Source organism: Natator depressus, chromosome 2, assembly GCF_965152275.1.
Source record: "Natator depressus isolate rNatDep1 chromosome 2, rNatDep2.hap1, whole genome shotgun sequence".
Lineage (NCBI taxonomy): Eukaryota > Metazoa > Chordata > Testudines > Cheloniidae > Natator > Natator depressus.
This window is the reverse complement of record NC_134235.1, coordinates 236,872,133-236,884,647: the sequence shown is the minus strand read 5'-3', so window position 1 is coordinate 236,884,647 and position 12,515 is coordinate 236,872,133. Positions and strand designations below refer to the sequence as shown.

General features: G+C 42.3%; 1 protein-coding gene across 4 annotated transcripts in view; it reads right to left on the bottom strand.

The window, feature by feature from the left end:
* CREM (cAMP responsive element modulator) overlaps positions 1-11,399 on the bottom strand; it is an 81,015-nt gene extending 69,616 nt beyond the window's left edge. The window contains exons 1-3 of one of the 4 annotated variants that reach the window (XM_074946216.1): positions 11,366-11,399; positions 2,341-2,401; positions 34-157 (exon numbers count right to left, since the gene is read on the bottom strand). In XM_074946216.1, the coding sequence (XP_074802317.1) occupies positions 34-157; positions 2,341-2,360 (144 nt within the window). In that variant the 5' untranslated portion in view covers positions 2,361-2,401; positions 11,366-11,399. Of the gene's footprint in view, positions 1-33; positions 158-2,340; positions 2,402-10,948; positions 11,064-11,365 lie in introns of those variants that run through there. The other 3 variants (XM_074946215.1, XM_074946224.1, XM_074946225.1) reach the window with 3 other exon arrangements.
* Between the last annotated feature and the right edge of the window lie 1,116 nt (positions 11,400-12,515).

Sequence of the window (12,515 nt, the reverse complement as noted above, 5' to 3'; positions counted from 1 at the left end):
TTGTTTTTCTTAGCTTCCTGTATGTCAAATTACCTGAGCTATGGGGGGAATCTGACTTTGGCCTGGCTGATTTTGTATGCAAACAGCATCGCTCTCTGCCACAGAATCTGTTGCACTTCCATCCTGTTGCGATTCAACCATTTCCATGGTCATTTGTCTAAAAATAAATAATATAGTGCAAGGAAATGAATTCAGACCTGAAGAAGGGATATTTATTTCAACTCTATTAAATTATTTTTCTCCTCAACTCCCAATTTCAGCTCTTTAAAACATCTGACAAAAGAGCAACCCAACAGTATCCTAGCATCACAGTGTGTTGCCATGCATGACCTGTAAATTAGGAATCAAACTCACTCTCTTGGCTAGCAAGGACTAGATGCAGCATGTAAGCAATACTCCCAGCACTGAGTAAGGAAATCAAAGCCTCATTCTCTAGCAACCCATTATGTCCAGATACTAGCTTGCGCTGCTGATTCCAGGAAGAGACCTATCCAGCCCTTCCATATAGGGAAGGGGAGTGGAAGGAACATTAAAACAAGGGGAAACTGAAGATGAGAAGAGAAACTGGGAAAAATAAGAGGACCATTCTGAGGAACCCTGAGGGAGAAATATCTGGCAACTATTTATTCAGTCAGGTCTATCAAAGAAGCAGTAGTGCATAGATTCAGTATAGTATAAATGGAAGTGACAATTAGATATCTAGGAAGAATTGGTTAGAAATTTTTATCTTTTCTTTATTCAGTTAGGTTAGATAGTCATAATACTGTGTATCCTGCAATGGACACAATCAGATCCACAAGATTATACCTAACAAGTGAATATTTATTCTGGATTACCATGTCTGGATTGTGTTTTATTTTGTTTTGTGATGAAAGCAAAACTTCATTCAATTCCTATTTGTATAAATTAGCCACTGGAGAGATATACCAGAGTAGGAAATTATTAAAATATTGAGACATCTGAAAAGTGTTGACAGAAATATTGTACATAAATCCTACTGTTCTGTCCCACTAAATAGAAATATCATCCTCCTTTAGACAAAAAATAATTGTATTATGTACTTTTGTCTCTTTTGCTAACAGTAATTCCAGACGTGAAGATCTCATATTCAGGACACTGAATTGATTTTGTTTTGAACCAAATGACAGATGTTTAACACTTAATTTTTAAATTGGTATCAGCAACTCTCTTGTGATTTTTTATCCTGTAAATCTTAAACCTACACTTGGGTAAATTACATCCATCAATTGAAACACATAAACCGAAAGACTCTGTTAGTGGAGAAAACTTTCAAATATATCGGCTACACAAAAACACAATTACCTTACAGTTGTTTTTCCATGATATTTCTTGACACACTTGCTCATAATGGATGGTGGGAGTGTTTAAAACAAGAGCTTGGTTTTCCTCAGCTCACTTTCTCGCCTACTGAACACTGCAGTGAAGTTATGATGTTGAAGTTGTGATGTCACAATCATCACCATAGCAACAAACCAATGTCACAAACAGTATACAGCCTTCACTGCAGGCTCAAGGAGAAGTGTGACATTAAAAGAGAGATCTTGTTCAAACATACCAAATATTATAGGAAATGCAGGAAAAGACCAGACAAGGAAAGGAAAATCACCTATTTGTTGTTCTAATTTTTCTGAAGATATAATATGACACGGTTCCTATTCTTGGGTCTTCTGCTATCATGTGAGACAAGCAGGAACTCCCTGTTTCAATGGTTTGAGGCCCCTGAAGAACCCATACATATTTTTAATGCACAAGCCAACTCCTAGTATCTCAATGCTCTCTGGAATGTTATTTCTTGGAGTGAGAAACAAATAGCTCCTTAAACACTACACATAATTTATGTCCAAAATAAGTCATCAAAATGTTTGTCTTCCACTATGGTTGAGAAGGAATCAAGTTAAAAGATATCATCAGAGAAGCAGAATTACAGGTAATTTTCATATCTCTAAGAATACCATCTTGACCGAATACACAAAAATGCCCTGCCTCCTTCCATCTCAAGCCCCTGTGCTGATCTCAGGTTTCAATAAGTCTCTTCGTAAGTAGGTCTTGAGTTATTTATGGCTTTAATGGTTAAAACTGCCAGCTTGAATTCTATCAGAAAATTCTCAGGAAGCTACTGCAGCTCACAGAGTGCTAGCATTCATACACTGTTAAAGTAAAGTTCCTCTTAAACGAGCTTGTTTCCAAATGGTGTCAGTGTATACACAATGAGGAATGTATTAGAGTAGTCTATCTTTCGTGTAGTTTGTTAGAAAAATTATTTAATACATCAACAGCGGTTCCAATTCAATCCATAATAATATAGTATTTAATATTTACCCAGATGGTACCTCCTGCATTCCTGTTTCTTCTCGTGAATTCCTTTCCCCTGGAAATAAAGCTAAAATAATAGTACAGTCAAAATCTTTGGCTGTTGAGAGCACTGGTGCTCAGTTTGCACCAAGGACTTAATCAGAGCAGAGTGTATAACTTTAAATGGGGCAATTCTGGATTGACTCATAGGCTACTCTGAAGATCTCCTACTGTATCCAGCCACTTCTTCCTACAGCACATGTAAGTGAGAAGAGTATCTTGCTGAATTACTGTACTTCTTATGCACATACCCAGTACAGTAATAGGCAATGATCTGGGAAGAAATAGTCTTTCTCCCAGAAATTTCACTATGACCTGAGACTCAGCCTTGAGGACACTAGTTGTTTAATATGTACATCCAAAAGGATGTCCCCGTAGATCAAAACAGCTTAAATACCAGGATCAATAATGTAGTTAGTATGCATTACCAACATAGTCACTAAAACTTTCTTCTGGAATTAAGAGTAGGATCCTGATTATTTTACCCGATGCAGCTCCAAAATCATACCTTCATATTTCATATCCAAGATTGTCTGTTGCTCAGAGATAAGGTTTAGTTCAAAATTACTAATTTTACCCCCGTCCCACGGAAAATGTTCCATTGGCTTCTCTTGGCAAGGATCATCTATCATGCTGTAGAAACTGACATGTTTCCAATTTTACTACTTTATTGCTTTGGGTTTGATTTATATTGAGTCTGGACCCATACATCCATTAGTTAGAAATGTAGCACTTTTCTCGCTTTGGTGAAAAGACAGTCTCCATTAGCTGTTGAATGTCATTGCCTGTTGCTCTAAGCATCATTGAAACAAAAGCAATAAAGTGTTTGAAGAAAATGCCTATCTAGTTTTGTAATCTTGATAGTATCTTTTATTTACCAGATAGGGACTTAATCCCTTATGGATTGCTGAAGGTGCTCCTCCTACAGAAAAGTTGTATTATTCTATTTGTTTTTGACACCTCCATGATCCTTCCTGATCTTTCTAAGGGCAAGTCTTTCATGTAGTATAGACAGCTAAACACTTAACTAATTTCAGTTCACGTGTCTGTTATTAGATGTATGTACAGTTAAACTGTACTACTGTAAATAGTGAAGACAACTAAAAAATTAAGAAAGTATCTCTCGGATATCTGCAGCATTACAAAATATGACAAGAAAGAGGACTGTATTTTTATTATGCTCTAGATTTTAGTTAAAACTCATGGGAAATTAGAACGCAAATCTCAGAGGCAGAACACAATTAAAATACACTTTAGCCACACCGAAGCATGGGAATCTATTCAAATGTATTCTCCAAAGATACAGCTGAATATACTCTGGATTTTAGGTAGACAGATGATTTACTATTTTTAATCTTCAGCACAGCCAAAAAGCACTAGAATTGTTTATATTGTCTTTTTTCTGGTATTCCTGAGATTTGTTAATACCACTGTTCTCCTAAAACATCACTTCTGGCCAAGCCATTATTGTTATTATTTTCAAGAGGAAATTAATTTAAATGTCAACAGCGTGTGAACGCATGCACTTGTTGAACAAAATGTTAAACTGAGCACAGAAATTGCCTTCTCCAAGTATGAAGGTCAAATGAAACCTGAAACTTTGGGCCTGTAAAAGACAAAGCTTCAAAAAGGTAAATAGCCATTTAAGTCCCCTTGACATAAACATATATAAAAGGCCTGACTAAAAACAAAGTTGCAGTATAACAGCTGCATAATATAAAGACATAGTGCAAGACAAAGGACCTATTTTGGTTGGCATATCTGAAAATAGCAAGGCAGGTGATATGTTTTTCCAAAAGACTATTAAAACTGTTCTCAATATCAAGCACCCATGAAACAGACAGTTATTAATTTAGTACAGACACTACCAAAATGGAAGACTTTTTCTTACTATAATGTAAGCAGAGTTTTGATTAGAGGCAAACCACCGATGACAAAGGAAATGTATTGACGGATTCACTGCTCCTAAATTTAAAACAAGGCTCTACATCGGGGTGGGCAAATTACAGCCCGTCGGCCAGATCCAGCCCATCAGGGCTTTGGATCTGTCCCCCAGAATTGATGCCCCCAGGGCGCCACGGGCCCTGCGCCAGTCCAGGAAGCGGCTGGCACCACGTCCCTGCAGCCCCTGGGAGTGTGGGAGCAAAGGGCTCTGTGCGCTACCCTCGCCTGCAGCCACCGTCCCCCACAGCTCCCGTTGGCCGGGAATGGGGAGCTTTGGGAGTGGTACCTGATGACAGGGATCACGTTGTCTGGAAAATCAGGAACAATAAACAGTTTCTATTTGTTTTTTAAGGAAGACTGATCTTTCAAACCATTATAACTTTATAGGCCTTGCATATGGACTTAACCCTAAACTCAAAAATTGATTTTATATAAACATGGTTTAATTACAAATCAGCTACATATCATGAGATTTATTTTGATATTAAATATTAATAGGATTGTTACATTTTTCATCTGGGTTGCTTACTACCTTTCAAAAGTTACGAGGCAATACATTGATATTAATTAGGCAGGATTTTTATATTAACACACACAAGTTACATGACTGCACTTCCATGAATTATGGCTGAAAATATATTCTGTAATTTAATGTAAGGCAAACGTATGTGTATGGTGAGGAAAAATCATGGGGCTGGAAACACATATGCCTATTTTCTCTGTCTCACTAATGACACTGTAATAACTTATTGTGACATTGTTTATTGTGTACCTAGTATTGAGATTTTGCAGTTTGAGTAACAGGTACACTCTGCATTTGGAAATGTGTTTATCTGTGTCTTTACTGTTAAATTTGCAGTACTTAACTTTCTCAGAGCGTCAGGAAATCTGAAATCCTCTAAGGAAATGCTTTTACTGTTTGAAAACATATTAAATTATATTGCATTGTGATTTGTTTCGTTTATGTATCAGTTTCTTTAATCTAGTGTTTTTGAAGTTTATTTCAGCTTGTGGGATGGATGTTTGGCATTGGCCTCATATCAGAACTATGTTGACATACTGCTCAATTAATGAGAAAATGCCAGTACATTAAGAGTGTTACTGACAAGAGATTTTATATGTGGAAATAGCTTGAAAACAGCGTCAATAAAGATGTCAGACATGTAAAAGAGAAAAAGGAGAGGCAGAAGTAACCCTCTTCTACCCCTCCTCCCAAAATAAACTTCACAGCCAGAAAATTCATTCCACCAGAAACCATTTGCCTTATGAGCCACAGAAGCAGCATTACTGGATAAAAGCCAAGTAGAAGTAACCATTGCTAGAAGGGAAAGCTGATCATGTGTAGAGTCATGCAAATCTGCAGATATCCATGGATATCTACATCTATGGATGCGGATAACCGCAGATCATGTTTGTGGATAGATGCGGTCATAAATATAGGGGGAAGGGTAGCAACCTTTATGTATCCTTGGCAACTGTACTGGGGGGGAAGGATTTGTTTGTTGTTCCCTCTCTGGATGGAGGGAGAAGCCAAGCAGGTACAATATCTCCTGAAAATATACCTGGAATAATCCATCTAAAACCACAGAAACTGTGAGTAGGGCAAGGAAACATGTTAGGTTATCTTTTGTTTTGGACCGTGAATTTTCCTATGATACAGGGGTAGTTTCATTCCTGTTTTTGTAACTGTGAAGTTGAGCCCAGAGGGGAATCCTCTGTGTTTGAAATCTTTTTAGTACCCTGTAAAGTTAACTTGCATCCTGATTTTGCAGGTGTGATTCTTTTACTTTTTACTTTATAAATGAAGTTCTTCTTTTAAAAACCTGACTGATTTCAGTGTCCTGAAGACAAAAGGTCTGGTCTGTGCTCACATTGCTAAGACAACTGGTTGGTAGTTTATTCTCAAGCCTCCCCAGGAAAGGGGGTGAAGGGGCTTGTGGAGATATTTTAGAGGGATAGGGATTCCAAGTGACCATTCCCTGAATATTTTGTGTAAATCACTTGGTGATGGCAGCAATATCAGTCTAAGGAATTAGTGCCTTAGAGAAGTTTTAACCTAAGATGGTAAAATATAAGCTTAGGGGGTCTTTCATGCGGGTCTCCACATCTGTACCCCAGAGTTCAGAGTGTGAGGGGGAACCCTGACAGATGCAGATCCAAATTTTATATCTAGAACCCTGCAAAGCTGTAGATATCCACTTTGTATCCACAGACCATATTTGTGGATCATGGATTGGATGCAGATACAAATTTTGTACCTTTTGCGCAGGGCTCCAATCATGGGACGCAAGATAGGCAGATGCCACTCAAATTTGGAGACATGAACCTTTATTTTGAAACTTTTTCTTTCCCACTGAAGGGAGACTGATTAAAAAAAAAAAAAAAAAAGCTTAGCCCTATAAAGATTAACAAAATACTTTTGAGGAAAATAATTGCATGCTGTTTTTAATTTTGAAATCCTTATAACAAAAAATTAATCTTTAATACTTGTTGATGAGATTTAGCTGCATAACCAGTAATCAAACTGCTCCAGAATTCAGTATGACCTGAAGCATCAGATACCTTAATTAAATACACAGAGCCATTGTAAAATAATTTAGTTTATTCCAGTACACTTTTATGATATAAAATATCAGAATGTATAAATTCTCAACAAAGGTTGCTTAGTAGTAAAGAAACTGCTACTAAATAAAAAGCAGATAAGCTATGTGATTCAGCACTTCCACTGATGTCTCACTGGGTGCATCATTTTTCTGCCTCTGCAAATCTTTCAAATGTCAGATGGACATTACACATTTTAAGGGTTTTCTTCTTCTGGCTACCAACCCTGTAAACTTCATCCATAGAGTGCAGGGCCTTGTGTTTGAGGGAAAGTTGCAGATAGGAAACTCAGAATCCATTTTTTTATGGATTTCAAGGCCATTATTTTTTCTTCAGGCCAACAAGCAGGGACCAGACAGAAATAGTGTTCAGGAACATGTATTTGTTATGCAAACTGAGCACCACCTGCAGCTCTCTCTATTTAATAGCATCATTCTATTCATTTCATATCAAGACAGTAGTTCTCAGATTAATTTCCATTATTAGTAGCACTCCCCACTTTTCATCTTGTCCCATATTCCAACATTTTTCCATTCTATTCCTTTTCTCTGAGGACTGTAACAATTTTAGCAAAAGGGGGAGGGGGAGTCACTGGTATTAGGGCAGGTAAGATGATATATGTCACTCAGGACACATCTGCTCACCTAATACTACAGGTGAGAGAAATTCAATATTAGGCCTGCTGTGATTTTTAGACATGCAACAGCTGTGTCAAAGAACAAAGTGGAGTTCAATCTACAGTTACAGTGTAGATGAGATTACCGTTTAATGTGAAGATCTGGTTGGAACAGCTCTTCAGCTGCATGAGATACAACTGGACTCAGGCCTGTGTAAAAGCTTGACAACAGCAGAGTTGGAGCCAAAACACTGACTCAAAGTTTCGGAAAGAGACCTGTTTCTTATCAATCCCACAGGGACCTTCTCTGCCCTTGCCCGCAAGGCTATAATCTAGTTAAAAGGGATCAGGCCCATCCAGATCCCTTCCCAGAGAATTGCCAAGGAAGGCTACCAAGAAAAACGGTGACTCAGTGCCATTCACCCGAAATATTATACAAAACAAGAGCATCCCCAGTAATACACAGACACACATATTGCTTGAGAGTCTGCAATTTACCTTAGCCACTTCCACAAAGTGCTTCCCCCATAACCTGCCACACATAATACCATCCTTTGTGCCCCCCATCTCCTCTTGATGCATATACGCAGTGTTACTCCTACCCTAACCACAGAGGACCTTGCTGAGCCCCTCCCGCAGGCAGTGTGCCCTCACTCCCTCTATACCAGTGGTCCACAACCTCTCTAGACTACTGTATCCCTTTCAGGAGTCTGATTTGTCTTGCGTCCCCCCAAGTTTCATCTCACTTAAAAACTACTTGCTTACAAAATCAGACATAAAAATACAAAAGTGTCATAACACACTAATACTGGAAAATTGCTTACTTTCTCATTTTACCATATAATTATAAAATAAATTGGAATACTTTGTACTTACATTTCAGTGTACAGTACATAGATCAGTATAAACAAATCATTGTATGAAATTTTAGTTTGTACTGACTTTGTGTCATAAATATAAAGGGAAGGGTAACCACCTTTCTGTATACAGTGCGATAAAATCCCTCCTGGCCAGAGGCAACATCCTGTTACCTGTAAAGGGTTAAGAAGCTCAGCTAACCTGGCTGGCACCTGACCCAAAGGACCAATAAGGGGACAAGATACTTTCAAATCTTGGGGAGGGGAAGCCTTTTGTTTGTGCTCTTTATGTGGTTGTTCTCTCTCGGGACTGAGAAAGGCCAGACAGAAATCCATCTTCTCCAACCCATCCTAATCCAAGTCTCCAATATTGCAACCAGTATAGGTAAGCCAGGCAAGGCAGATTAGTTTATCTTTTGTTTTATGTGAATTTTCCCTGAGTTAAGAGGGAGGTTTATTCCCGTTTTCTGTAACTTTAAGATTTTGCCCAGAGGGGGATCCTCTGTGTTTTGAATCTGAATACCCTGTATTTTCCATCCTGATTTTACAGAGGTGATTTTTTTTACCTTTTCTTTAATTAAAATTCTTCTTTTAAGAACCTGATTGATTTTTCATTGTTCTTAAGATCCAAGGGTTTGGGTCTGTGTTCACCTGTACAAATTGGTGAGGATTATCATCAAGCCTTCCCGCAGGAAAGGGGGTGAAGGGCTTGAGGGGATATTTGGGGGAAAGACGTCTCCAAGTGGTCTCTTTCCCTGTTCTCTTTGTTTAAAACGTTTGGTGGTGGCAGCATACTTTTCAAGGACAAGGCAAAGTCTGTACCTTGGGGACGTTTTTAACCTAAGCTGGTAAGAATAAGCTTTGGGGGTCTTTCATGCAGGTCCCCACATCTGTACCCTAGAGTTGAGTGGGGAAGGAACCCTGACACTTCATTAGTGTTTATGTAGCCTGTTGTAAAACTAGGCAAATATCTAAATGAATTAATGTACCCCCAGAAGACCTAGGTGTACCCCCCCCAGGCCTCTGTACCCCTGGTTGAGAACCACTGCCCTATACAAACACTGTGCTCCCTCCCACACACATCACACCAAGTACTGGCAGCCTGCTGCCAGTTGTACACATGTCGTGTGCCAGGGCATCCAAGGCTAACCCTTTACATCAGCATGGACCCTGTTATTGCTCCATGCTACAGCATGGGAATAACTCCCTTCTCTCTCTCAATAACAAACCAAAGAGAGAATGACTCTGAAATGCCGTGATTACGGCATCCACCTGAGAGGGGGAGATTTCAGCCCAGTCCCCTGGCTCCAATCACTCTTACATTATTTATCCATAGGGGAACAGCTTCAACAGGAGACACTAAGGGAGCCCCACATCAGAAAACTCCCACAGTTCAGTGGTTAGAACACTCTCCTGAGCAGAGAGGGCTGGTATTGAACAGCAATCTCCCACATCTCAGGCAAGCGCTCTAACACTGGGATCAGAGTAGCAGCCGTGTTAGTCTGTATCCACAAGAAAAAAAGGAGTACTTGTGGCACCTTAGAGACTAACAAATTTATTTGAGCATAAGCTTTCGTGAGCTACAGCTCACTTCATCGGATGCATTAATGCATCCGATGAAGTGAGCTTAATGCATCCGATGAAGTGAGCTGTAGCTCACGAAAGCTTATGCTCAAATAAATTTGTTAGTCTCTAAGGTGCCACAAGTATTCCTTTTCTTTTAACACTGGGATGAAAGTTATACGGTTGGGGACACCACTTCCTCTGGCTGTTTGTGTGGATGAAGCAGGCACCTAACTTATTTCTTCAAGCAATAGGTTAGGCAGTGAGCCTGGACAGTTGGTTTCCCTTCATGGGCTGATAAACAGATTGATCTGCAGGGAGGAGTCTGACTTACGCCTGGTCTACACACATTGCTTAGGGCTGTGAAAAATTTCATGCTGTGCGACATAGTTGGTTGATCTAACACCTCCTCTCCCGCAATGCACATGCTGCTAGGTCAGTGGAAAAATTCTTCCATTGACATAACTACCACCTCTCGAAGGGGTGGATTTTCTACAGTGACGGGAACACTTCTTTCGTCACGGTAATCAGTGTCTCCGCTACTGTCGCTACACCAGGGGAGCTGCAGCTGTGCCCCTGTAAGACTTCTAGATACGGCCTTAGGAGGTGCCTCGCTCTGTGAGCAGGGATGGGGTTAGCACATGCCCCTCTGGCCAGGCTCGCTTAGGCAGCTCTTGCTCTAGCTGGCTGGCGTTTGTGGGTCGCATCCTAGGCGCCTCTCTCCCCTCGTGTATCCTAGTGGGAGTCCAGGCGCGGGACTCTGCGTTGGGGCTGGCGTTGTTGTTCCTGTAATTTTCTAGGTACCTAAATGTTAGGTGCTGTGATGCTCAGCGGTGTCTCAATCCCTTTGGGGACCCCACCCTCAGTCTCTCCGCGCCCCCGAGCCCCAGGGGTAAGAGCAGCGCTTTCCCATTCCCGGCCTCCCCGGGTGATGTGACGATGAACCTCCCCCCACCAGACTGAAGCGCCTGCACCCTATCGCCGTGAAACTGACCTGCTGATAGAGGGTGTTTAAAGGGGAGGGAGCGAAGCCCAGAGATTCGGAGAAAGGCACCCGTGGGCCCGGGAGTGCGGCGGTGGGGAGCCGAGCTGCTCGGCTGAATCGCACCCTCTACGGAGGGGCAGGCGGCTGGGTAAACAAACCCCTCCGGACGGAGCCCCCCGGGGACGGGGGGGGGGCACACGCAGCGCGTCTCTCTCTCTCACACACTCTCTCTCTCACACACACACACACACAGAGCCAGGGCGGCCGCTCCCGCCCTCTCCTCTCGCGGCCCTGCCTGCCCTTATGCCCCGCTCCTCTCCACACCCCGCGGCTTGTCTCCCTCGCCCGGCCTCTCCCCCCACTCCCGGCCGGCAGGGGGTCGGGCTGCGCGCACACACACGTGTCCCCGCCCCCTCCCGCACTCACCCGCCGCCCTGTACGTGATGCCCCCGTCACAGGGGGGTGGGGGGGATTGGGCCGGGCGGAGCCGCACGTCGCCTCCACGTCAGCGCTGATGCAGCCGCGCCGCCGCGGGGGCGCTGAGGAAATGGCGCCCGCGGCAGCTCCCCGACCCCGCGGTCACAGGAGGAGGAGCCCAGGCCGAGGCAGCCGGAGCCGCCCGCGCCGATTGGTTACAAACGAGAGTCAACGGCCGGCGCCGCGCCAACCGCTGCCACGGGACTACCAGCCAGGCACCTGATTGGTTGCGGCAGGAAGGCGTCTGTTCTCTCAGGACTCCCCTCTCTCTGTTTGGGGAGGGTGGGTGTCTCTGGGCATCGCACCCCGCTAGCTTGGGGCCTGACCCCATCCCCTCCTCAGAGGCACGGGTAACTTGAGGGGTGCGGGCCGCCCGCACAGCCTCCATGGGCATTGGCGGGGGTGTGATCTCCCCTGTGAGCCAGGCCGGGGAGGGTGTAACTCACCCAACACACAGGCATTGGGGAGGGTATAACTGTGCCCCAGCCCCACACTCACCACACGCCCTAGACCCCATTGGAAGGGCAGAGGGTTTAGCGTCGAGGCTGCTGGGTTTTATACCGAGCTCTGCTGCTGGTTTCTGCGACTTTGGCTCATCACTTCTCTGCCGCAGTTTACCTTTCTGTAAAATGGGTGTAAACTCTTACCTAAGATGTCTGAGCATGTTAAAATACTTGTGGGGGGCACCAGGAAGCCACTTCCTTTCTATATCACGGAACCTGCTTGTTGTATTAGGAAACCGAATTGTCTGAGAAGTTCTTATATATTTCCTTTCATCTGAAGATATCAAAGTACTGAGGACAGTTCAGCAAGATGTTAAGTGACCTGCTCAAGGATACACTTGTGGAATATCTTTGTATACCAAAAAAATTATTCTTTAATTCACATTACATTACTAAGAAATGTTTTTGTGTAGGGGTCTTAATCACACATAATACAGTATTTATTTTATATTTTTTAAAAATCCCAAAATGTTAGTATAGTATATCAGAAAGTTGCCAATAGATAAAAGAGAGACTGGTGGCTGAGTTTATGTTCTCTCCCCCTAGAACCAAATAGATACATTTAGTGACTATAAATAATGTTTGGTACTTACTGT